General features: G+C 38.6%; 5 protein-coding genes and 1 non-coding gene across 6 annotated transcripts; 2 read left to right on the top strand and 4 right to left on the bottom strand.

Moving 5' to 3' along the window:
• Positions 1 to 1,467: 1,467 nt before the first annotated feature.
• On the bottom strand, positions 1,468 to 2,923 carry CBG10201 (the record flags this gene model as incomplete). The annotated part of the gene is made up of 2 exons (XM_002631898.1): positions 1,468 to 2,475; positions 2,819 to 2,923. The coding sequence occupies 2 exons, from the start codon at positions 2,921 to 2,923 to the stop codon at positions 1,468 to 1,470; spliced, it is 1,113 nt and encodes a 370-aa protein (XP_002631944.1).
• A 2,384-nt stretch (positions 2,924 to 5,307) lies between these two features.
• CBG10202 lies at positions 5,308 to 6,983 on the bottom strand (the record flags this gene model as incomplete). The annotated part of the gene is made up of 4 exons (XM_002631899.2): positions 5,308 to 5,607; positions 5,806 to 5,956; positions 6,008 to 6,216; positions 6,756 to 6,983. The coding sequence occupies 4 exons, from the start codon at positions 6,981 to 6,983 to the stop codon at positions 5,308 to 5,310; spliced, it is 888 nt and encodes a 295-aa protein (XP_002631945.2).
• Positions 6,984 to 7,413: 430 nt separating this feature from the next.
• Positions 7,414 to 7,485, top strand: CBG28687. The gene has a single exon. It is a non-coding gene (tRNA).
• Positions 7,486 to 9,549: 2,064 nt separating this feature from the next.
• CBG25746 lies at positions 9,550 to 11,302 on the bottom strand (the record flags this gene model as incomplete). Its single annotated transcript, XM_045240713.1, has 5 exons — positions 9,550 to 9,856; positions 9,907 to 10,102; positions 10,532 to 10,749; positions 10,901 to 11,102; positions 11,152 to 11,302. The coding sequence occupies 5 exons, from the start codon at positions 11,300 to 11,302 to the stop codon at positions 9,550 to 9,552; spliced, it is 1,074 nt and encodes a 357-aa protein (XP_045099010.1).
• Positions 11,303 to 14,636: 3,334 nt separating this feature from the next.
• On the bottom strand, positions 14,637 to 19,224 carry CBG10204 (the record flags this gene model as incomplete). Its single annotated transcript, XM_002631900.1, has 8 exons — positions 14,637 to 14,885; positions 15,159 to 15,379; positions 15,543 to 15,723; positions 16,086 to 16,555; positions 17,197 to 17,326; positions 18,254 to 18,287; positions 18,897 to 19,059; positions 19,173 to 19,224. 8 exons carry the CDS (start codon positions 19,222 to 19,224, stop codon positions 14,637 to 14,639), a joined length of 1,500 nt encoding a protein of 499 aa, XP_002631946.1.
• A 4,824-nt stretch (positions 19,225 to 24,048) lies between these two features.
• Positions 24,049 to 26,216, top strand: CBG10206 (the record flags this gene model as incomplete). The annotated part of the gene is made up of 5 exons (XM_002631901.2): positions 24,049 to 24,113; positions 24,853 to 25,163; positions 25,212 to 25,529; positions 25,579 to 25,947; positions 26,002 to 26,216. 5 exons carry the CDS (start codon positions 24,049 to 24,051, stop codon positions 26,214 to 26,216), a joined length of 1,278 nt encoding a protein of 425 aa, XP_002631947.2.
• Between the last annotated feature and the right edge of the window lie 321 nt (positions 26,217 to 26,537).

A 26,537-nucleotide genomic window follows, 5' to 3' on the forward strand; every position in this document is an offset into this window, starting at 1 on the left:
TTCAGTTATTTTCTGTTTTCTGAAAAACACCTTCTTTTACGTTTTCAGTGCTAAAACGAGGTTGTCTTTGAGGCAGATAGCTGAAAAGTTGAAACTTTTAAGTCATTCTGTAAATTTAATCTAGGTCTGTTTCGCATTTTCCGAAGTGATCAGAAACTTGACAGCCTAGCTCCAGGCTCCTGAAAACGGCCAGAAATCAACTGAAAAACGCGGTTTTGTACATTTTAATGAATATATAGGCAGACTACCTTATTCTCCTTTTGATCTTCAATTATTTTTTGGAATTCGGAAGCCTAAAAAAGAATATGAATAGAAGGAAAATTGTCTATTCTAATTTTCAACTCACAAGCTTTGAATGACGTGCTGCGCTTTCAAGAGAGCCAGAGTTCCCAGTCACAGCGACTTGCATTTCTGATGGATATTGCGAAATACTAGTTCAGCTTGAATACGAGCTCACGCTCCAAAATTGAGCAAATGAAAAGTCAGTTGATATCTTGTCACTTTTATATTCGTTTCGTTGGCATTTGATGTAAATGACCTCGGTTTTCAGTTGAAAATGGCATTTGAACCATCTATAATTTTTTGAAAAAAAGACACATAATGATAGAGAATAGATAGTTGTAGTAGTAAACAGGTTTCTCAGAAAACTAGAGCAACTATATGAGCGAAATTCCAAATTGCGTGAGATTTTTTTCAGGAAACGACCTTTTTTGGAAGTCTGACGCAGGTAGCATAAATTTTCCAGAAATCATTGTCTGATGAAATTGAAACCGTTTATGTTTCCAAAATTTGGGCAGCACCAGAAATATTCCGAAAGGTCTCCAAACTTTGAGCTCAGTTATCTCATTTCCTGTAAACGTTGTCAAAAAGTTGTCAACTGATGAATTATTCATCTTGATATCAGTAATTATTTTATCAGTAAATGGATTTTCGATGTCATTCACAGGAATCGGAATAATTGATCTTCAATTTGACGGATTTTCTCGAGTTCAATCAATTTTTAAATTTAGGTCCCAACACAAAAAATGACCATAATAGTACCAGAAACTGATATCTGAACCGTTTGAGTCGATTCCATTATTTTGAACGAAAATAATTTTTCAGTATTATGGTATGTCGTCGCGCCCAGGAGAGGGCGTGGCCTATGAGTAACATGGTCAAAAGTCTTAGAGTAGCCCCTATACCCACTACATACAACTTCAGTTCTAGGACCATTTTTAATTTTTTCCATTGCCATCGCCTCTTGACTCGATTTCGATTCTCTCAGAGAATGTGTCTCAAATACATAAGTACGTTACATTTGTATGGAATTTGAAAAAATGTTTTCTTAGAAAAAAATCTATTCGAGAAACAAGCATTTTTATTGCACAAAAAAGGAGAAAGACTTATCCGTAACAAAAAAAAAGTCACACACCCGAAACATGAAAACAAATTGCTCAACGTTACAGTAACCAGAAATATCACAATTCAGCTCAAGCACGTAAAAAATTTGTCCAGAATCCACCTTTTGATAATATTGCTTCTTGACTTGGATGACTTCAACTTTTTGTTCTTGATGATCGGTCCTTGGAACTCGAATCCAGCAAACGGATCGGCTTCTTGATTAGAGTTTTCATCAAGTTCTGCAGTTTCACATGACGGATCTTCCGGTGCCATCTCAGTAAAAAAAACATCGAATTGAGAAACATCTTCATTGCTCTCAAGAAGTGGTTGAAACGGAGGTTTAATCTGACGAGCTTTCAGTTTTTCCCAATCCATTGGCTCGAAGAAAGCCGTTTCCTTAATATCAGGAATGGTAATTCTCCTGAGAGGCGCTCGTGTGATTAGCCCTTTGATTACGTCTCTTGCTTCAAGAGAAATGTGAATCGGCATTCCGATTTTTCCATGCAAAATATGTTGTGCCAACTCCTGTTTAGTCCTTCCATAAAACGGTGGTCCACCAGCAAGCATATCAAACATCAAAATTCCAAGAGCCCAAATGTCGGCTGGGTGCCCGTAAGGTGATCTTCTGATTATTTCTGGAGCCATAAATTCCATAGTTCCACAAAGTGTTGTTGTGTAACCTCCTTTCGGCACATTTGACTTGCTGAGCCCAAAATCGATCAATTTACTGTGTCCGTTCTTATCGAACATAATATTCTCTGGTTTTAGGTCACGGTAGATAACATCATTCTTGTGAAGGTATTCTAACGCGAGAACTATCTCAGCTATGTAGAATCTTGTAGTTTCCTCATCCAATTTCTTTTTCTTGTTGAGATATGTAAACATCTCACCTCCGGATAGAAACTCCAAGACGAGATATGCCTTCTGATCGTTTTCGAAACTGTGATGCATTACACAGAGGAATGGATTTTTGACAGTTGCCATAATTTTCTTCTCCTGGGCAAGATGGACCGGGTCAAATGCCTTTGTAGTTTTGGTGACGACCTTCATTGCATACACACCACCGTCGGTCTTCTGTCGTACTTGGTAGACCTAAAAAAATACGAATTTTTGAAAAGTAAGGGTTTGTACTTATTGGTGGATTAATCATTTTTTTAAAATAACTGGGTTTTTTTGCCGAAAATTTGCATTAACGTATTTTCTCTAATAAATGCTTACAACATACTTAAACTTTGAGCTCAATTATCTTCACTTCTTCAGAAGATATTAAAAATTGCGCAATTGAAAAAGGTTTATCATAACATTATCTATATTTTATCAGTTGACAGATTTTTCTCATTTTTCATAGAAACCGAGATAATTCAGCTCAAAGTGCACGTATAATCGGTCACCCGTTAGAGCAAATACAAAAACAGTTTTTAAAAAATAAACTCACATTTCCATAGCCACCTCTTCCGACGAGTTTGAGAATATCCAAATTTTCCGGCAATAAACGATCCAAATCATTCGCTATGGTGCTTTTTCGCGGTACTGGATTCATTCTGGTTTAACTACTGAAAATTTTATAAACCGTCTATATAGAACATTTGAGAAGACAAGAGAGCAAATTGGAGGCGGATGAGTGACAGAATTAAGATATTCAAAAAATCTTATATTTGAAAGAAATATCAGAAAGAAGAAAGAAGAAAGAAATTAAAATTTGAAAAAGTACTCAAGTGAGTATAGAAACTAAGAAATTCAGAAGTCGACAAATTTAAAAATTCAGAAATTCTCGAAAGTAAAGAATATCAGAAGTTTAGAAAATATAGAACTCTGAAGCTCTAAAAAAAAAGAACTTGTCAATGGATTTGTCAATTTATCCAATGAACTAGAGCCCAGAATAATAGTTAAATCTACCGAAGGGAGGTGGATGAGAGAACGATTAGTATAGAAACCATCGAAAAAGTAATATGGATGCTATCGCGTCTTATCAGTTACTGTATTATGGCAAACAACTGCTAGCGAAGAGACTCTGGTTCTTTTTTTAGATAACTGATAAAAATTGAGTTCGATTATATAGATAAGATGACCAGTTCAAAGTACGATTTTTGGAATCATAATGGTCATTTTTTCCAGCTTTTCGGAACTTTAAATTACGGCATCGCTTAATTCTGTTTATTTTTATTTCTCTCTGAGCTCCTCGGAAATGAATATTTTGAGTCAATTTACAATACCGCTCAATAAAATGTTTGAAGAAGCGTGTTTTTCAGTTAATTTTGACAGTAGTTTTAAAAGGACTTGACAAGCTCGGCTGTCAAGTTTCTTCAAAATTTAAGAAAATGTAAAACATATCTAATTTGAAAACTTTGCATTCACATAGTTTTTTTTTAATTCTCATTTTTCCGCTTTTTGCCGATTTCTAAAAGACCTTTTCTTTAGGTCCGTTCTGTACTGGAAACGTGAAGAAAACAAAATCAGCGAATGTCTGAAAAACTAGGAATTTCCCGAGAATTCTGTGAATGCAGAGTTTTGAATCTAGGTTTGTTTTACATTCTTTATAACTTTCAAAGTGATCGAAAACATGACAGCCGTGGTCCAGATTTTCACTATTGGCCGAGCTGACCGAAAATCCACTAAAAATTATGTTTTTGTGTATTTTATTGACCGGCACTGTATCCAGTCTTGTAGTAATAATTATCCGGCTTTGAAATAATAAAACAGTCGCAACTAATGATATCGTTTATCATTTTCTAGAAATCTTGTAAAAATCGTAGCTTTGGAACACGTTTATTGAAATTTTTCCTTGAACTTTACACCTGCATTATTGCTTTTTTCCACATTTTTCAAACAATAAAGATTCAGTTCACATCAATTTTCAAAAATGAAATAAGAGACCTACACAAAATGCTGAATGTGAGATACAAATCGGGATTTTTAGCGTTTTTCAAATGTTGCGATTGAAAAAAAAAGCATCAAGCTAGTCGAAATTCTCCAGAAACTATGTAAAAAAGATCTTCATATCCAAAGAATAATAGATGCCTACGTGTAACCAAAAGAAAACAAAAGAGAAGGTCAGCTAGTCTTCGCAACTAAAGGACAACGGCAGAATGATGAACGCATTCGGTCTCTCATCTCGATAGGTGACCGACAGTTTATTTGAGGTAAGAGAGTAGAGGAAATGAAGAGCACCCAGAGGAACGGGTCAGTACAACGGACTATCAAGAGGGAGAGGATGTGTGCGCCTTATGGTCCTTCATCAATCTGCTGGTGAGAGGACAAGCGATGTATCGAGGGCAGTTGTTGCAAAGACAAGGCTGACGGGTGGTGGATAGCAAGCCATGAGATTAATGAAGACGTGGTGGGAAAGATATTCAATTGAGACGGCTCAGAATTTTCGTAATTGAAAAAGACAAATAATTTGAGCATGGCAAAAAAGCGTTGTTTACCAAAACAGGGTCAATTTTTTTTCCGATAGAAGCGCTTTCAGAATAGTGATAAGAACAGAATTGTACGATTCGGGTAGCGAGTTCTATGATTTTATTAGAAAAAGTGTTTTTAGAAAAAAAAGCAGGAAAAACTCTGGGAGACAATACTGCAAAACTATGGGGTTATGATATTAAAGGAAGAAAAAAAATCCGGTTTGACATATTTACAGATATTATTTCACACAACAACTAGCACAAATACTTCGAACTACAAAATAAGAAAATGAAAGACATCAATGATCATTTTGAGAGGCAGAAAGTTCGAAGGGTATAAACATTTTGGGGTCGTTGGGGTACAAATCGATTTAAAAAGAAAAAAAAGATCGAGGGTGCAAAATATTTGAAAAATTCAAATTTCGCACACCCACATGGTGGATTTTTTACCCCTAAATTGCTTTGTAGCCCGCCGTACACCCAAATTTTCGCATCTTCAGAATTAAGTGCCTTTTCGAGATATGTTTTATTCCTGCTCCATTTTGATTTCAGTTTTGATCTCTGACTTGATTTCTGCATTGTATTGGATGGTAGATTCCCTTGGAGAGTAGGGCTCCGACTTGATCGGTTCAGCCTTGATTTCCATCATTTCAGACTTGATTTCCGGCTCAACCTTGAGTTCACCAGTGGGATCGATCGAGAGGAACTTGGCCAATTTATCTTCTTGCTTCATTAGTCGTCTTTTTTCTCTTCCGATGCGAACACGTTGGTTATTCAGCTCAACAGGTGCGAAATCGAAATCCACCTGGTACGAGGTATCCCCTTGCTGCAAAAAGCCAAATTTTTATTAGGAAAACTTAAACCTTCCTTTTAAGCTAAATTATCTCAACTTCTATAAGAGATATCAAAAATGTGTGCACTAATAAAATGTAGGTGGTATTATGGTAAAATTTTAATTAGTTGACACATTTTTGCTATCTCTCATAGAAATTTAGATAATTGAGCTCGAACCTCAAAGTCTTACCTGGAGGTCAATTTGAACGATTTTCTGCTCGACATTAGTTTTTTCAATGTGAGCTCTGTCCAGGTAGATCTTCATGTTCTTCAACGAAACAAAAGAAGCTAGAGGAGAATTGAAGTGAACTTTCAAAACGGCATTCTCATTTTCAAACTTTCTGAAAATATTAAAGTTGGAGGAACATGTGAAACTGTACAAAATCATTTACCTTTTGACGAAGCACTGCTTTATTTGTGTTTCAAACGAATCTTGAAGGTAAGAAACAGCGTTCTCGCGTCCGCTCTCGATTTTAAACATTTCGATGCTCTCGTATTCATATCTGTCGCTTTCATTGAGATGAGTTGTGACAAAATGATTCAGCAATGCAGAGCGATTAGCAACATCTGTTCCGCATTTTGTGCAGTAGAGAGATGGGATCTGGAAAAGGAAGTTTCTTGATGATTCTGTTTTTCCCAGGCATTTTCAGAGTTTCCTTGACCCGGCCCGACCCGACCCGACCGTTTTGGTCCGGGTTTCCAATAATTTTCTTCCGCTATTTTCAAAAAGTTTTCAGAGTCAATAAAACATATAAACAACATTTCTACAGAAGAAAACGTATGGTGAAAAATCAGTGACTTTAGAAATTGATTTTTCAAAAATTTCCTTCAATAGAGCCCACCCAAACCATCAACTTTAAGCTCAATTATCTCTTTTCCTGAAAGAGATATAAGAAATTTGTAAACTGATAAATTATTCATCATAATATCACCAAAATTTTATCAGTTAACAAAAGTTTTGATAACTTACACTGAAATCGAGATAATTCAGCTCAAAGTTCACGGATTGGGTTTGCTTCTATTACAAGAAATGTGGTAAATGTGTCTTTCAAATGTGAGAACACGGGCCCATGGGGCCGGGCTGAGCTGGATCCTGACTTTTCAAGCATAGTCTTTTATTTCTAATTATCAAACACTCACCTCATGCTCCACTCCATCTTTCATGGTGGAATCTTCGGAAAGCTCTTCGATGATGAGATCTTTATAATTATCCGCCAAAACATCCAAAAAAGCTGTCAACGAGTGATTTTTATAGGTTGCTCTGTGATAAACGAAAGGTCTCGCGCATGGAGTTGGTTCCTTTTTGATGAAAGACGAACTTGATGCGTCCGAGCAAAAAGACGGGATCTCTTCTTTGGGTTCAATCATCTCTGAAAATCGGCTATTCATTTTTAAGTAAGATGCCTTATAGGAGCAAAACGAAGCTGAATAATAAAAACACAAGTAGGTGAGAGAACATAAAGATCCGCTATCTGACTGATACAAAAACAACAATTACTAAGAACATGCCCAAAATTACAATTTCTCTTATGTTCCACTACTTTGAACAATATTAGAACACTATACAAGTGTTTTACATCTGAAACATCCCAAGTGTCAACAAAAAGAAAAAAACTCGGCCCTCTGTCTCTACTCGTCTCGTTTACTTCATTATATCACAGCGGTGGTGGTAGTAGTGGTTTCCTTTTTCCATGGGAAGAGGATGTCGCTTGTGTGCGTGTGCGTTTGCTTTTCTCTGCTATCTCACCTACCTCTTCCCCCGCGTATATATTTGCAAACAGTGGGGAGGGGAGTGTCAGCCCGTATAGCTCAGTGGCAGAGCGTCTGTCTCGTAAACAGAAGGTCGGCGGTTCAATCCCGCCTGGGGGCAATGCTTTTTGTTTTTCAAAACAGTGATTTTGAATTAGTTTTCGGATAGAGAAATGTACAAAAACTAATAATTTCTCAATTAGCGCATTCAAAATTATCATTAGCATGGGAATTTTTACTTTCGGGGTTCAAGATTTTTTTCAACTGCAAAAAAATGAAAAAAGTTGGATTTGAAAATTTTAAAAATCGTTTCTTTAATTTTTTTGAACTAAAAAACAGGGTTTTCGAAAAAAAAAGAAATAAATTTTGAATGAAAATGAAGTTAAAAACTAAATTATTAGCAAAAATTGGTACGACGCAGAATCTGACGTCACGTGTCTGGCCGAAAAATGAAGAAAACTCGGCCACGAAGAGAGAATTACAATGTAAGAGAGACGAGAAAGAAAAAGATGTCATGTAACAGCAAGCTGACAATGCAACAGTTTCTCATGAATGGTGAAATAAATTTTATAGGAAATTTGAAAAATTAATATTTCTATGAAAAATGAAGCTGGGAAAATACATGAAAGACGAGCTTCTCATGTGCAAAATACAAGTTTGGGACTCATTCAAGACGGGAACAGAGAAAACAAAGAAAAAAATCAGTTTGTGTGCTCTCTTGGGTGCCTGCGCTGCTTTGCGTTAGAGCGCAATTGTATACTACGGACATTTCTAATTTCTGGTAAGAATGGTTTGAGGTAAAATCATCAAGCAAAATACTTAATCGAAATTACACTGAAGTAACTAGTTTTGCAGTTTTTAGACTGGTCTCTGATTTTTTCACTACATTTAGACAAATTTCTTGGTTTAAGCGATTTGTTGACAAAAATTATTGAGAATAATTATTTAAGCTGCTAATAAAACATTATCTGAACTAAATGAAACATTTTAGGGCAGATAAAAAAGCTGGGAATCTAGAGAATCGTCAATGTGTGTGAACATGTCAATGAAACTTACTAAAGAAGCTGAAATTAAAGAAAGAAACGGAAAAAATTAATAAAAGGCCAAAATTGATAACGAGGGAGAAATGTGATAGTATCGAAGAAAGTAGTTCTGTGACAATATTCAAACAACTTGAAACATTGAATCCATCCCAAAACCCTGCGCAACGTTATGCTGACTCGCGAGGCTACTACGTCTGCGCGACTCGATCGATAAAACAATACTGACGGGACCACAACACTGCCGCACGATCAAGAAGGAAGGGACCAAGACACTGCCGCACAATCAAGAACGACTCGTTCGCACTGTCTGCGCACTCTATGTGGTACGCAATATTTCGTCTTTTGTTTTCTTAAAACTATGAAAGACATCACTCACTAATGAATTCATGGGACATATGGGAACAACTCCAGAAAGTGTTTTAGAGTCAGGACAGAGATGATTCAGATGTGTTTTTTCTTTTTCAATGGTAATTTTATGATTGTTGAGGTGTTCTCTATTTCATGTGGTGAGTAGTATCTATGAATCGAAGAGACCAGTGATAAATACCAATTCAGACGCTCAAAGTCAACTTATATATGTATGAATCGAAAATGTTATGTTCATTAGGGCCTTCAATGTTTGGTCATTACTGTAGAAATTTGTTGTTTTACCTGCATTCGCTTGAAGGAGGAGGTCACGGAAAACCGGGAGAATTGAAACAGCTCACGGCTTGTGAGAGTTTTTAGAACGGTATCGACACTGAAAAAGCTTTCAGACTACAGGGCAAGAAGAACACGTTTTAATTCTGACAATGATGGCCCCAACCAATTGTTAAAGAGAGCAGAGGTCGATTCGACTCTCTGGACGTGACGTGCGCAAGTGGGAACATTTTTAAGTTTCGTTGGAGGTTGCGGTAGAGCAACATGAGATCAGTAAAACGTGGAGCAGAACCTATAGCTACTGAACATTACAAAATTATCTGATTTGTTACTCACTTTAACGTCTTCCTCTCTCTCCCAAACTTCCCAATCTATATCTTTTCCCTCTCACCATCCCCACTACTATCTTTTCCACATTCAAAATCCACTTTATTTTTTATTTAAAAAATCCGAAAACACTCAATTCATACAAAACCAAATTTATCAATTATCATTTATCAGCATCAAAAACAACAACAGCAATCGACAATGTGAGCATCAGGAGCATTTCCACATGATTCACAAGCATGCGGTCCGGCAAGAGAAGGAACCAAGTAGTTTTCTCGGTAATGACGCGCTGCTCCTGGAGTTCCAAATCTCACCGGCTCCTCAACGCGGCAGTTCTTCCAGCACATGGCGAGAGCCAAAACACCGAAAACAGCGAAGAGGATGAACAGAAGCGAGAATCTTTGGAAAACGTTTCTCGTCGGTTCGACACTCAGAAAAATCTTTCCGGTGGTTGGTCCTGTCGTTGTGATGTGGATTTCGAAACTGAAACACAGTGACAAATGTATTAGGGCGAGCGTGTTTATAAAACCTACTTTTCGTTCTTGGGGTCCTCAGAACAGGTAAGTGTGGTGAGCGAACGAATTTTCTTGACCAGCTCCGGGCTCAACAGAGTTGTATCCTTTTCCGATGGCGTCAGGCGTTCTTGAAGTATCATACTGCATTTTCCAAAGGAGATTTTCACCGGAGAGCTGACGTCAGTGATCACAAAGATGGACATTCCAGAAGATTCTAGAAAAGGTAATATTTTCGCAGTAAATGACTCAAATGTTTGACACATATTATTCTTTTGCGGCCGAGATGAAGCTTGTGGCCAAAAATTTGTTTAAGGGCGCATCGTCGGCCCTGAAGCAATAGCAGCTACGGTTTTCACGAACAAGTTTTGTGCCTCTGATAAATTTACTCGAAATTCTTTGTTTGCATGTTTCCCTCAGCTTTTTGCTTGTTTTCGTTTTTTTTCGATCCTCGTGAATCATCATCTGAATTTTTTTATAAAGTAGAAAAACAACCAAAAATGGGTCTTTTTCGAAGTACTGTATGAAAGACGCATGACTGTATCTGTGAAAACCGCAACTGTTTCTGCTTCAGGACCAACGATAGGCCTTGAAATAAATTTTCGGCCGCAAGGTTCTTCGCCGCCGGACACAACTGATAACTCACCTTCGGTGAGATTATCGGCGATTTTTGCATTGTAGACGAGACGGACACTGGACTTGGACTCCACCACAAATGGACCAAGGAAGCTGTCGTGGATGGTGGCTCGTTGACGAAATCCAAGGGAGAAGATGAACTTTCCTTTTGACATCCGTTTTCGGTTTGAGTAGAGCACAAGTTCCAATCTATAAAACGAGCAGATTCGGAATAAAATCGGGGCTCCACTGAAATTTTGGTCCTTGAAAAAGTCCATAACATTTTATTGGTTCTAAAAATAATTTTGGTTCTCAAAAGGGTTCACAGTTTTATGGATACTTCTGGATAATTGTTGCATTTCAGTTCAATTATGAAGTTTGGTCGAAAATATTCACCTACCCACGGGGGGTGTCTTCAGTGCCATTACACTTTTTGGTAGAGTGTTCGATAAGGAGATCAACGTATCTTCCGTAAAACTCCATAGTCCTGGATTGCATCTCGGTCCAAGTTGAGATGAGGACGCTGTCACACTTTGTCACTTCAAATCCGAAAACCGTGTTTGCGTAGAAAGCCATCTTTACTGGGCGATCCTGTCTTTGAGCTAAAATTAAAAATAAGTTATATTAGAAATTTTTTCGATCAATATTTACCTTGACGAAGGATGTCCGTGATGTCCATGTGCATGACATAGTTGCCTCTGATCCCTTGGAACTCGACCACCTGGGCATCCTTGAAGCCAGCCTCGACACCAGAGAGGAAGACATAAATGATGATGAAGCGAATTGAGAGCCAAAGGCCCATAGTGCCCACGAGGCTCTGGAATTTCAGTCTCATTGAATCGACGACAAATGAAATGAATAAATTTTTCAGTCACAATGGACGGGAATAGGGGCGTGTCTGGTGAAATGGAGGCGGGATTGGTTTCTGAATCATCAGCTTATGAGACATGATTGTTGATCGAAAACAATAACAATTTCATGTAAATCGTATCAATTGTTTCGAAATCTGGGAACGGAGAGGAATGGTATTTTTGATTAATAATCCGTGGCTAACTATGTAGGGTTAGAGAAAGTTATATGTTGCTCGAGAAAGACTGCTCTGTGCAGGAAGTAAAATTTTGAAAACACTTTTTTGCTTCACAAGAAATGGTCAGGTGCGATGTGCAAACGAGTATTAATTTTAAAAATTGAGAAGAAGAATTGGTGATAATCAGCTAATTAGCACACCTCATCATTGAGCTGTACAAGGTATTTTTCCTATTAAGACCCATTTCAGTCAAATTTTAGAAAAAGTTTTGAATTTTGAGGGGTTTTAATGATCAGCAAACCCTATTTTGCTTTTCGGGAAATGGACCTGGTCATACAGCTTCACAACGCATTTTTCCTGTTCAAGATCTATTTCGTACAATTTTATGAACAAATACTAATTTGTCATCTACTCATTCTCTCTAACGTCATCAAGTTGACGACAAATGATATAAATAAATGTTTCAGTAAAAATTGAAGGGAATAGGGGCGGATCTAGGGGCGGATCTGAACTGGCGGCGGGATTGGTTTCTGAGTCATCAGCTCATGAGACATGATTGTTGATCGAAAACAATAACAATTTCATGTAAATCGAATCAATTGTTTCGAAATCTGGGAACGGAGAGGAATGGTATTTTTGATTAATAATCCGTGGCTAACTATGTAGGGTTAGAGAAAGTTATATGTTGCTCTAGAAAGACTGCTCTGTGCAGGAAGTAAAATTTTGAGCTCTAGAGGTCTTAAGGTAGTTTTTTTATTCAATGATTAGTGTTTTTTTCTCTACAAGAGTTGGTCAGGTACGATATGTGCACTACTTTGAATTTTAGTAATTGAAAAAATAAATTGGGGATCATCAGCCAATAATCGGACCTGACCACAACTTGTGGGACCATTTTGATAGAATTTGTCCAACAAATGGTCAATTATTATGAATTTTGACGGAATCGGATGATCAGAAAGACCTTTTTGGGGGAAACGGTTTGGTCAAATGCGATGTGTGCATTTATATAATTTTTAGTCATTAGAAAAGAAAATTGGAGAGCCTCAGGCAATAACCAGACCTGATCTACCAGCTTCAGAAGGCATTTCTCCAATCGACAACTTTGGTCGAATTTCACACAACATTTTGGCATTTTAACGAAAATCACAACAATACAGAAATGATGATGAGGCGAATTGAGAGCCAAAAGCTCATAGTGCCCACGAGGCTCTGGATTTTCAGTCTCATTGAATCGACGACAAATGATATGAATAAATTTTTCAGTCACAATGGACGGTAATAGGGGCGTGTCTAGTGAACTGGCGGCGGGATTGATTTCTGAGTCATCAGCTTATGAGACATGATTGTTGATCGAAAACAATAACAATTTCATGTGAATCGTATCAATTGTTTCGAAATCTGGGAATAAACGAAAATGAGAATTTTCAATAATGGGAGTGGCTAATTATGGCGACTCTAAAGGGATAATTCGTCGCTCGAGGAAGACTGGTCGGTGCAAAAAACTTGATTTTGAGTAGATATCTTACGGTAGTTTTTTATTTCGATTAGTGTTTTTTCTCGACAAGGATTGGTCAGGAACGATGTGTGCACTACTATAAATTTCGGTATTCAAAAATAAAAATTGATGATCAGAGAGACCTTTTTGGCAAAAACTGTTTAGTCAGGTACCATGTCTACACCTATATAACTTTAGTCATTAAAAGAGAAAATTGACGGTCCTCGGGCAAGAACCAGACCTGATCTATCCGATTCAAAAGGCACTTCTATGGACCAATTTGGTCAAAATTAATTTTAAAAAATGGGTTTTTGACGGAAACTGCTGACCAGAAAACGCTTTTTAGCTCTTCAAGAAATGGTCAGGCACGATGTGTAAACTAGTATTAATTTTAGAACTTGAGAAGAAGAGTTTGTGATAATAAGCTTACAAGGGAAGTGTTTTCAGACGGGGGTTGAGCATTTGTTGAAAATTTTAGTACTTGTAGTTTGAGACATCCTCTACACGATGTCAGAAATATCTCGTCCCCGGATTCACCAGGAAGCTGAAAATCTTGGTCTGAATATTCTCTCCCAATCTCGGCGCGCATTTTCCCTCCTCTCCTATACGCCTTCCGCGCCAGAGGACAATGTCGGTTGTGTGGTGTTGTGGTAAGAGGGTGAGTCATTAGGAGTGAACATGCTGGTTCGAACCCCACTGTGGGTAACCTTTTTTTGCTCTTTTCGAAACGTATATTTTATTCCCAGTTTGGCCCACTAGACACTTTGTGACACTTATTTCATGAAATTACAAGGTATTCAAAGCAAAAAAGAGACTTTATGAGAACTTGATGAAAAATTTAAAGGAGGATTCCGGGCAAATGACTTTGTGCTTAAATCGATGCAAAATATGGGCTTATTTCCGAAAATCACAATAAAAACGCTCAAAAAAATTTCCTGTAACCACAAAACGCCGTCAAACAGGCCGCCAGAATAAAAGTTATCCCTTAGGGACTAGTTTTTTTGAAAACTCGGCCACCGGCGCCGCCTCGTCCACGCCCTCCGCGGCCATCGATTTTATTGACATTTTTCAATGAATTTTGGTCGTTTTTCATGTTTTTTTCGAATATTGATGATATTTATTGAGAAAAAATCATAAAAAATGAACCGGAAAAGATAATTATACCAGATTTCAGCAATAATAGCGTTAGAAACAAACGGAAAATAACAAAACACTGGGAAAAAGAGAAGAGAGAAAGAAAGAGAGAACTGGGAGCTTCAGATCATGTCATCGTCAGACGAAGAATAGTTATTAGGAGAAGAATAATCATCAGTCATGTGATTTGGGTCGGGAGAAACCGATAGGGGAACGTTATGAGTAGAGGCCTGGGTTTGGTGGGATCTAACCCCTTCTAGAACAACTCGACGCCAAGAATGAGATCCCGACGACTTCCTTTTTTTGAAAACTGCTTCCTTGTTTGATTTGTTGTAGAATGATTTTAGCCCAGTATAGTGTCTCTCATTGTTATACCATTCTATTTTGAGAGAGTTCCAGTGAAGTACGGTCAACTGAACGCGGAGAGGGAAGTTTTTGTGGCTAGAATATTATTATTCAAATTTTCTAGCTCTGTAGGACTCACAAGTAATAGCTTTTTGGGTGATAAATAGTGGACAACGAATTGAAACTTTCTACTTCAGAGGTATTGAAGTGAGGTGATACTTTTTCTAGATCTTTCAGTCGTTTGTCACTAACAATCATATTCCACAACAGTCGCAACGCCTTCTCATGCTTTGGATTGTTCACGTCAATGTAGTCGTTTCTGGTGTGGTTCATTGGGTCGTGCTCACATTTCCGGAACTTGTTAAACACAAATCCGTTAATTTGCTGTAATTGTAGTTCTCAAAGCGTGTTTCCCTACTTATTCTTACTGTAAAATTTTCGTGCATGTTTTGACAATGACAGAAAAACGAAATGAATTTCTCTACAGTCAATTTACCATCTCCCCCCGAGGTGGCAAAAGAATGGTGAAGATGATTTGTGAGTGGGCGAATCCAATTTTTGACTGGCTGCATTTGAACTTGATTTTTCTTCTAAAAACGTACAAAGTTTTCGCACTACTGCGAAATTAGTTCTCCTAGGAATTCCTGAAAACCTCACTTTCCAGATGATTTTCTTGACATTTCTCACAAAGTGCCAACCATCGTAAAACTGCCGGATTCCGGAGTACTTTGTGTTGAGCAACTTTCCGACTGCCGGATCACGGTCGGTGGTGATAGAATCAATATGAACCAGTTCAGAACCATCTGGGGCTGTGAGAGAACTCATTAGATTCGAGAGTGCCAAATCCAAAGATTTGGGCTCCAGACTCTTCGACGACTCTGATAAAACAAACATAAACAAGAGAAACCCGAAACACTAAATTGCCTGTTCTCGATGACTTCTTCAACAGTTTTGTCTCCAGTACAAAATTCGTAGACACGTCCAACAACGCATATCGAGAATGTTCTGCCATATGGCCGGGCGAATCAAATTGTGCGTCACCAGCCAAGTCCAGTCCCTTCTGATTATCCTCACAGTTTTTGATCACAAAGTCCATCACTTTCTTCTGAGTATCATCATGAACGTTTTGGACTACAGGTCGGACGTGATGCTGCACAATGTCATAGTAACAAGATTTACGTAAATAAGGTGCACGGACAGTGTGGAGCATTGAAGCTATTTTCTGAAATCTACTAATTCTAAGCCTTTCTCAGCTTTAGATAACAGACTGAATACGAGGATCCGGTGGAAACCGCTGCGCTAACAAGATCTCGATTTACAACATATTCCTTTGATCTTTCGATAATTCTTGATGAAGACCATTTCCAATCATGATTGCAAGATAGACAGTTGAAAGAGATTTAGCAAAAATTGTTTTCTAATAGAAAGCTCACGACTCACAGAGACTGCATATCCGGATGGCTTCAAAACAGCCGCTTCTACAGCTTCAGAGTGACATTGACGACAATATTTGAGACTGTCAATCAAACAATTCAAATCAACAAATGCATACTCTTAATTGCCACTTGTCTCGTCCTCTTCCACCTCACTGTCATCAGACCAAGATTCCTCACTTTCCGGCACAAAACTACTGTCCGTTTCCTGTTCACTATAACTCTCCTCCGAATCTTCTCCATCTTCCTCCCCATCAGTGTTCAAAAGTACAAACGATTCCTCGTTATCAGCAACTCTTGAATCTTCAATTATCTCGAAACCGTTATCACCTTCGGAGAAATCTAAATTAGATGTATCAGCAACATCACCATCAGCAGCGAGTCTAGGAAGCGAATATACAGATCTTCTTCCATGAACTTCTCCGGATGGGAAGTGAGAACGACAAATGTAGGCTCGTCGAGTTCCGACTTTCTCCAATTGATTCCTGAATCCTTCTCCCAACGCCTCAATCCACTTTTCTCTTCCTGTTTTGCTCGAAGTGATAACAGTCGACTCCTTCCACGGAACCATAGCCCAACAGAACTGACAACGACGTCTTTTTCCTTCCGACGTTTTAATTACTACAATTTTTCAGATGAATTCTCTCTAATTCTCATATTCAGACTCTTCGGTTCTCACCAGCTATCATAATTTTATTATATTTGTACACTTCAAATGAATACAGCTTTGAAAAATGATTTATTTTGAAGCAGACAACGAATATGAGAAAAAAAAAATAACAAGAACAAACCACACATCAGCCATTATTGCTGAAATCTGGTATAATTATCTTTTCCGGTTCATTTTTTATGATTTTTTCTCAATAAATATCATCAATATTCGAAAAAAACATGAAAAACGACCAAAATTCATTGAAAAATGTCAATAAAATCGATGGCCGCGGAGGGCGTGGACGAGGCGGCGCCGGTGGCCGAGTTTTCAAAAAAACTAGTCCCTAAGGGATAACTTTTATTCTGGCGGCCTGTTTGACGGCGTTTTGTGGTTACAGGAAATTTTTTTGAGCGTTTTTATTGTGATTTTCGGAAATAAGCCCATATTTTGCATCGATTTAAGCACAAAGTCATTTTGCCCGGAATCCTCCTTTAATAAGGATATTTTCGACCGGTCCTTGCATTTTTTCAAGCCAACCTCCGACCAGCAGCATTCTTCTGAAACGAACGTTCTCACGGAGAGTACCTAATAGTACTAGAAATTAACTAACCGCAGAAGTAAATATTCATATCAATCAGTCGTGATCTGCAGCTATTCACCCGTCCCGACATCCCAGTGTTCCGCTTCAATCTGCACCAAACCTCCTTGTCTCTTTGGATTCTTTGGGTGTCGAGCTTTGTCTGAAGAATTCCGATTCTAACATCTGCGATTCATGTTTCAGCAATTTCTTCATACGAAAAACCTCTTGAAAGCCGTATTGTAAGCAACAGTCCTTACCAAAGAAGGACTGATAAACGTTACCTGCAACATACAATATTTAACAACACCCGATATCCGTGTAAACTCACCTATAGATATTTTTCAAAGTAATTCTTCTTTGTTATTCTGAGACACAGTAATCGTCAAGGGTTTGCTCATACACAATTTATCATCGTCTCAATCTCATCTATTTGAGCACGAAGCTTTGAAATTTGGCTTGTTCATCCCGAATAATCACTTTTGTATGAGAAAAGCCACTTCTGCTCCAGTGTTCAGTTTTCTGCCGGCTCATCGTGACAATATGACCAGCCTTTTTTCTGGTTGTGGCGCTCGAGCGATATCTTTTGCTAGCAATCCCGGTTCCAACGTATGTCTCCACAAGATGTCGGACATTGCTTCATTTTAACATCGCATTCTGGAGTTGGCTGCTCCTTCGACGGCTTCTGTTGTGGTTGGTGATGATAGCGCAACGTTTTGCAAACGACGGCTGACTAGCGTGATCTGAAACATACAATGCTGAACAAGATCCGTTAACCTGGAAAACTCACATATACACATTTGTTCAAGTAATTCCACTCCATTTCTCTAAATTGCAGTACGCTTCACTTGGCTATCTGGTAGTTGTACGTGGAAGAATCACGATTTTTCTTGACAAGCCGGTATAGTTTTGTTTTGTTAATCCTGAATAAGCACGTTTGATAGAGGATTGTGATTTATGATCCAGTGTCCAGCCTTCTGCCGGCACATCGTGGCAAAATGACGAGCCTTATTGTGGTTGTGGTGCTCAGGAAGAGAAAACAACATAGTCAGTTGGAGTATCAACGGAGTACCACATATCATCTTCCTACTGGTCCAGAAGTTGCCTTGAGCAGCTTGCCAGTACTGAAATTGTAAATTATAGAGTCTTTTGTGATAAAGATATTACTTTCGTTCGACCGCAATGCGCGTTGTGGCCAAAAATACAGTAAAAAACGCACCAAAATAAAGGAAAATCAAATAATTTTGAAATACTGTACCGAAGGCGCGTGAATTTGTTCGAAAACATTTTCCTAGTTATCAATGCTGATCTGACGACTGACTGTATTTTCGACCACAACGCGTATCGTCGTCGGACAATAATAATTAAAATTCTTACCTCCATGGGTTCTCGCCTAATAACTTTTTCCAGTTTTCACGTTGACCGTTTGATGTCCACGGGGTGTACTCAACAGAGAGGTGCTTGCGACTGACTAGTCCCTCTACTTGGCACCATTCCATCGCTAGCCGGCCCCGTCTGGCTTGTTGGTTCATTCAACAGAACTGCAATCGTTATTGTTGTTTTCCTCTCCGAAGGCGGAAGCATCACACGAAACAAACAAAAGCAAAGCTCTCTTCGGGTCGAAAACCCTACTTGATGCCCAAGTATCTCCATTCTGATGGTCTTGATCCCATAACCAAAGCGACAAGCATAGGAATTGATCGCTTCTATATGATAGCTGAGATTTTCATAACAGTCGAAGGCAATTTTGGCGTTTGCTTGGGCCTCGATGTCTCCTGATGGGACGGATTGAGTCACGAGAATCAGCAAAAGGATCCCTTGAAACTCCGTGACGTTCGATCATCGCGTATTTCAGACTAGGTTCCATGTCACAGCAAACTTCCACACAATGGTATTCTGAAACTAGAATCGATAATTTAACAGTTGTCTACCTTTGGTTTCCGTCACAAATGTTTGAATCAGGAAAATAAACACCTATTTGGCTTGAGAAAGGCTGTGGAAATGCTCACCATTTTCTCGCTGCTCATTGCACCGATTTCTTAGCGACTCTGGCAAAAACATTTTCTATTAGTTGTCCTTGTACGTGAAATTGTTCTCATAGCCTGAAAATAAACGTTTCAAGAGAAAAGTACATTCAAAAACTCACAAAAAAAATGTGTGTCATAATTTACGCCATGAAAATTTTCAAATAAAACAATAGGTTTTATTCAAAAAAGAAAATTATCAGAAAAAAAATACTTTTTTTATTGCAAAAACCCAAAGTGCGCCCACTTTTTTTACTGACGTCTTTCACGTGCGCATCACATAAAAGGAGGAGGCGCAGATAAAACCTTGACGCAGTTTCAGGGTGGTTTTTTTTGGTTTTTTTTTTTTTTTCTATGATTTTTGCTTTTTGAGCAAGTTCTTCATTGAATTTCTTTCAGGAAAGAATATCGAACGGATAAAATAGTTGCTTGCAAGCCAGAGAACAATTTTTCCATGCATCATAGTCATGATCTGGAGGAAAAATGATCAATAACGCCAGGTGAGTATTTTTATTTTGAAAATGTACAACAGAAAATCAAAATTCAAGGTGGCTGTCGTCTTTTAGGCGAAGATCGGCCAGATTTCGTTTGAATTTTCCGAGATGCGCTCGAAAACTGGCAAAATTTCGCTGAACTTTTAACCACAAAAACCGTAGCCGCAGCCGAAATTGCCATTCGAACACTAAATTTCACCCAAAAGTTTCCCACAAGAGACGACAGTCGCGCCTGATTACTTTTATTAGTTCGCATTTGAAACATGTCAAGCACAAATGATGACTTTGAAAACAAACACCGAAGTAAACGAAAACAATTGCAACCGAAAAAAATTCTGCAGGCTCTCACTACACCACGGAATAATGCAATCATAGGATTCATCAATTGGACGGAGGAGACTTGCTCATGGATCAAGACGAAATTTGGATTATATTGATGTTTCTGTCTGGCTAACTGAAATATGGAACATGAAGAAATGGAATTGGCAAAGAATCGCGTCAGCCGCTTGGAGATGCTCTGGCTGAATAAAGTTAGCGATGTGTAGTCCGTCTTGGATAAATGTTCAATTTGATAGGAGTTTGCTGGCGCAGAGACACGGTCATCGCAGTCAACATCAATTCAAAAAAGAGTTCAGATATCAGACTTTTGCTTGACTCGACACCTTGGAATGGCGAAGACTGAAAAATGTCAAAATAAGGCTAAGAAGAAAACTGAGACGACGGCAGCTCACCATGACAACGTTGGACATGACAAATTCAATTGAATCATTGATAGCTGTCGGTGGATATGGTCAATCAAGATACCACTGTTTTAAGAAAAAAGAGAGATTCTTCAGCGAAAACATCATCCCTGGTAAGTAGCATCCCTGAATCGTTATTATTTTTCTACTCAAAAGTTTTCAGCTCTGGACCTTTGCTTTTCCTACTTGTATGCTCTCCTCCTTGGTCTTGTTAACGTGCGTTCGTTTGTTCACTGAAAATTCCAAGCTTCTGGAGAGACGCAAGTCTTCGATGCGACGTCTGAAGCAGTAGTGTCATAACATCTTGACTTCTGCTACATCTTGAAATGGTGAAGACTGAAGACTATCCCATGCCGGCCGGCGGTGGTCAGACAACTAGAAACGATGACAGTTGACGGTGGATTTGACCAACCAAACGATCACTGTGCAAGAAAGCTAAATTTTTGGTGAGGAGGACTCCTTGGCAAAGAAAGTATCTCCTGGTGAGTAGAATCCTGAAACCGTTTCCCTTCTTTACCCAAAAATTTGCAGCATTGGAATCCCCGCTTCTCAATTTTTTGGAGAAGGTCTTGTACTGTCTGTTTCCTCTTTTCATGGACGGATTCTGACTTGAGGTTATTTTGGAGGATATTGATACCAAATAGAATTAACAGACTCTTCCAACTTGGCGATCGTCTGGAACACGTCATTGCAATTGAAGTCAAACTCGTCCTCATAAGTGGAGTTTGAGCAAACGTCAGCTTTATCAAAGATAAAACGTCGCAATATCATCAGAAACCGCAGCAAACTCCGAAATTCGATGATAAAATGAGAAAATTCCAATGCCTCGCGATTATCATGGAGACGTGCACTGGAACCGGGATTGTCAGCAGAAGAAGTCCGCTGGAATGGAAAATTACATCCACAGCGACGCAAAAACCACCAACACTCAAGGATTTGCGCTCCAAGAGACGAGATAGGAGTGACGATGAATTGCGGTGAAGGCAATAAAAAAGAATCATCAGACAAATGCGAACATGTGAGTTTTCAAAAATATCGGATCTTTTTCAACATTGTGAGTTTCAGGCCTCGCTTGTCATCCGTTGTTGGGCAGGATATGTTGGCTACTGTATGGTTTCCGGTGGATTTTGTGAATGAAGGATTTGCAAACCATCATTCCCGTCTAATACCACCTTTGCTCCGTATTGTGTGTGTGCGCGCACATTCACTCGTCAATTGTCTAACGACACTCCGGAATAACGGGGGCGCGCGTTCTTTAGCAGCGGAAAATTCGTCGACAACTTCACATTTTCTGGTTTTAGCTTTTTCTTTGTCAGAAGCTTCTGTTTCTCTTCACTTCTGAAATCGAAAACATGTAATCATAATTTTGGCGTTAAAGATTGGTTTTATTGCTGAATGGAGATGCTGGATATGGATGGTTGGCAAAAGAGTGTTGTGAGTTTAAAATTATCTGTGTTTCGTTCAGCATTATTATTACGATGTTCCAGGAAAAAGCACACGATTCCTAAAAAGGTTCATTGCGTGTTTGTGGAGATTATGAAACATGAATCGCGTGTGGGTGTAAAGAAACTCTTTGGACGAAGCTCAATACTGAAGGAATCCATTTGTGAGCGACACTATATGGTTATGATCGGAAACGGACGGCTTCAACACTGTAATGACACTCCTTACGCCATTCTGTTACTCAGATTTTCTTGAATAGTTTGGCGGTTAGTAAATTTTTGAAACAACCCGGTACTCTCCGTGATAAGATTGCATTACAGACACTCGATGACCTGGTGAATATGCTTTCGCGGAATCCCATTTTCGCGGAATCCCCGCCTAGCCAGCTTACAAAGTCGGAGACCGCATTTTTATTCCAACTCCAATCTAACTGACATACAGAAAAACCGATTTCATCGACTCCTCGATATGGAATTAAGCTGCAAAAACACACTCTCTGAATTGGTCAATCGCCTGAATCACATCATCGCAATCAAGGCCGGTGCAGACTTCATTGATGAAGCCCAAGCCAACGTCCGATTTATCAAGATTGAAACCCAGAGAAGATTCGTGCTTAAGGAAGAAGTATACTGAAATGCCAGAACTATTGAGTAGCTGCGCAGCTACTACCACATTTATATGAGAATCCCTAGCTTTTACTCCGAAATAAATCTTCTATTTATTGTTTTTTTTACGTTAAATTGCTTCAATTAGAGGGTGGGCTTCTATTTTTCGAAGCACCTCGCGGGATGGGCTTCTATTAGAGGTGGGCTTCAAATAGAGGTGGGCTTCAAATAGAGGTGGGCTTCAAATAGAGGTGGGCTTCTATTAGAGGAAATACGGTATACCAATATGGACGGAATAGGAGAAATACCTTGCGAAATGATCATGAATCAGCTGATGATAACCAAACATCTACTAAACTTCATACGAGTGCACACATCGTGCCTGACCATTTCTTGTACTGCGAAAATAAGTTTTCTGATCATTCGACACCGTCAAAAACCAATATTTTGGGTAATATTGGACCCTAATTATTCTAAAAGAATGATACAGCCATTTCTAATTATCATATAACCGCAATTCTGTATCACCTGAAGTAATTCAATTCCAGCGAGTTGTTCATCAACTTCCAAACTATCAACTCCAAAACTATATTCTAGTAAAAATTGTTTGTAATTTCAGCTTATCGCTTTCTGAATCTCCGTGGATTTTTCAAGAGATATTGGTTTAGGCTCATTGCTCATTTTTATCTGTCAATCTTGAATAACACATTCTTATCAAAGTATAAGATCTTTTGGATGGAGCCGATGTTCAAGTTGCTGATAAAATCTGTCTAGTGTGCACTTCGACCTGGAAATTTCTCTCAAAAAAGCTCTTGAAATTGACACTCTTGTTCATTTTGTCAATAAATTGTTACTATTCCCTCATTATTAATTTTATTTTGAGAGAAATTCGTTCGGCCGACAATTACGGAGCAGAGAGATGGAGTCTGTTTTCCAGGAGAGTACCAGATGGTACTCAGGAAATCATACTTTCTGAATCCTACTTTTGCCAGTCTAGACAACACCTGACTTGTGGATGATCATAAATCACGAGTCCCCCTAGAAAAGAATGCCAGTTTTTGTTGAAAAGACAATGCAAATTTAGGAGAGCATTGTCAGCCTTGCTTACTTTAGAGCTCATACATTAGAGAAAAGCGACATAGATTCTGATGGACCGAGTATAAAAACCCATCCAATTTTCTTAATGACTCATTTTTTCCAATTTTCCACCCACACTGTCTGCTTTTCAAAAAAGATTGGATGGATTTTTATGTTTTCATTTTGGCTCTGCACATTTAATCTTGCAAAATTGGAATTTTTAAATTCATGGTTCACATCAATTATACTGATAGTGTGACTATTTGATTTGCAAATGTGAGATTTTGTACATTTCTGACATTTGGGTGGTTTACTTAACATTTTGTGAATGTACACTGTCGAAAGTGTAACAATAGATAGTTAAGAGTCAGCATTTTTTTCCTTTCTTTCAAATTTTGCTCTCTGACACCACAACTTGTTCAGTTTATGTTGCTTTTATTTTTCACGATATTAATCTCCGAGCAGAAGTATTTCCAGTACTGGGAACACCAATTTTCAGATAATGATGTCGACACCATTCAACCGAATTCCTGCCGAAAGAGTTGGAGAGGATAGCTCATCTATCTGGTGAGTTATCTTTTTCATGCGAAATTTCATATTACTAAAATACCGTAAAACCTGTATTAGAAGGACCTTCGGGGATTCCACAATTTGGTAGAAATTTGTTGAAACTCTATTTTTTAAATAAAAAATTGTTTAATTTTGATGAAATTGACAGATTTTCATGAATTTTGAACGAAAATTTGTTGAATTTTTCGTTGAGAAAAATAGAAGGACCCTCCGGAGGTACCTTGAAAAAATAAAAGGGCCGGCCCTTCTAATACAGGTTTTACGGTATATACTGTATCGGTCAGTAAGATTTACAAAAGCGTATTTTTTAGTGGATTTTAGGCCATTCAGTTTATTTTAAGGAGTCTGGAGCTTGGCTGCCAAGTTTCCGATAACGGAAAATTTTGGAATTTGTAAAATATACCTAGATTGAAAACTTTGCATTCATATAGTTTTCAGAAATTACATAGTTTTTCAGCTTTACGCCGGTTTATGACAGACACCTATTTTTCCAAAATCGGCAAATAGCTTGAAAATAAGAAACTTTCAAAAACTCTGTGAATGCAAAGTTTTCAATCTAGGTCTGTTTTACAAACTCCTCAATTTTCATAGTGATCGGACACATGAGAACCAAGCTTCAGATTCCTGAAAATGGTCAAAGAATTGGTTGTGGACCAAACATAACTGAAAAATACAGTTTTGTGAATCTTATTAGTCAGTACTGTCAGTGAATTGTATAATTATGAATAATTTTCAGGGTGGACCTCAGTGCTCTCGCTTCTGAGAACAACGCCGTCAATCTTGGACAAGGATTTCCTGATGGACCAGCTCCCAAATTTGTCACAGATCAGCTCAAAAACGTCTCGAAGCACCCGGATCTCACTTGTGCTCATCAATACACTTCTGGATTTGGACATCCAAAGTTGGTCAAGGAGCTGTGCAAATGGTACTCTTATCTGTACCAACAACAAGTGGACGCAAAGACAAACATTCTGGTTACAGTGGGAGCCTATCACGCTCTCTATTATTCATTCCACGCATGGATCAATGAGGGAGATGAAGTCATTAGTAAGTTTTTTGCCCTATTTCGACAAAAAAGAAATTCTGATATTTCAGTCATCGAGCCAGCTTTCGATTGCTATGCTCCTCAAATCAAATTGGCCGGTGGTGTCCCAGTGTCAATTGTTATGAACTTCCCAGACGGTGGAACTGACGCTTCCCAGTTCACAGTCGATTTCGAAAAGATGGAAAGCAGCATCACGGAGAAAACCAAAATGATCGTCATCAACAATCCTCACAACCCCACTGGAAAGCTCTTCAGCAGAATGGAGCTTCTTAAAATCGCAGACATCGCTCAGAAGTACGACTTGATCGTTGTTGCTGACGAAGTATACGAGTTTCACTGTTGGGGTGTGCACAAACTGGTTCGATTTGGTGAGTTCATAGTATCATCGGGCCCCAATATAACTTTTAATCTTTTCAGCCAGTCTGCCTGGGATGTTTACTCGCACAATCTCTATCGGAAGTGCAGGAAAGATTTTCTCGATCACGGGTTGGAAACTGGGATGGACTATCGGACCACAACATCTTCTTGCTCCGCTCAAATCAATCCATCAGAATTGTACCTATGCCTGCTCCACTCCGACTCAACTTGCCGTCGCGATGGCATTCGAGATGGAATGGGAGACATTCCATGTCAAGCCTCACAAATCTTATCTTGGAGGATATTTGCCGGAGGAACTTGTGAAAAAGAGTAAGAAGCTCCAAAAGATGCTCGTGAAAGCTGGATTTGCTCCGATCTTGCCCCAAGCTGGCTACTTCATGCTGGCAAACTATACCCGTCTGAATACTGGTGAGTTTTTAAACTCATTAAGCTCAGAATAAAGAGTAAACTAGTATTTTTCAGCTTTCAAAACTTCGGAAGAAACTGAAGAGTTGGATGATTACGCATTCACCAAATGGCTCTGCACGGAGAAGAAGTTGGCAGTGATTCCGTTAACCGCCTTCTTTGCCAACAATGAAGACAAGATGAGAAACACTTCATTCGTCAGATTCTGCTTCTTCAAGAAGGACAAGACCCTCAACGACGGCAAGAAGATCATGAAGAATCTTTCCAAGTGACTGTATCACAATCATCAACTCTGTGAATTTTATAATAACTTGTACAATTGATCATTCTGTCGTAATCTTCCCATCCCTCTTTCTATTCATTCCGAGATTTGCCTAGAACTACACTACCTAGATCTCAGTTCTCGGAATATCAATAATCCATTATAGCAATCTTTCTACCGTATTTCTCTTCATCCACTTTGCCTTCAATCCTGCCTTTTGAAGAAAACTATTCTATGTGTGTCCTGACTTGATAATTAAATTTTGAGAAATGTCTGAAATTTGAAATTTAATCAAATTCTGAATATATTATCCTTGTCAGAGAAAAAAAAG

The sequence above is a fragment of the Caenorhabditis briggsae genome (assembly GCF_000004555.2).
Source record: "Caenorhabditis briggsae complete genome, chrX, whole genome shotgun sequence".
NCBI lineage: Eukaryota > Metazoa > Nematoda > Chromadorea > Rhabditida > Rhabditidae > Caenorhabditis > Caenorhabditis briggsae.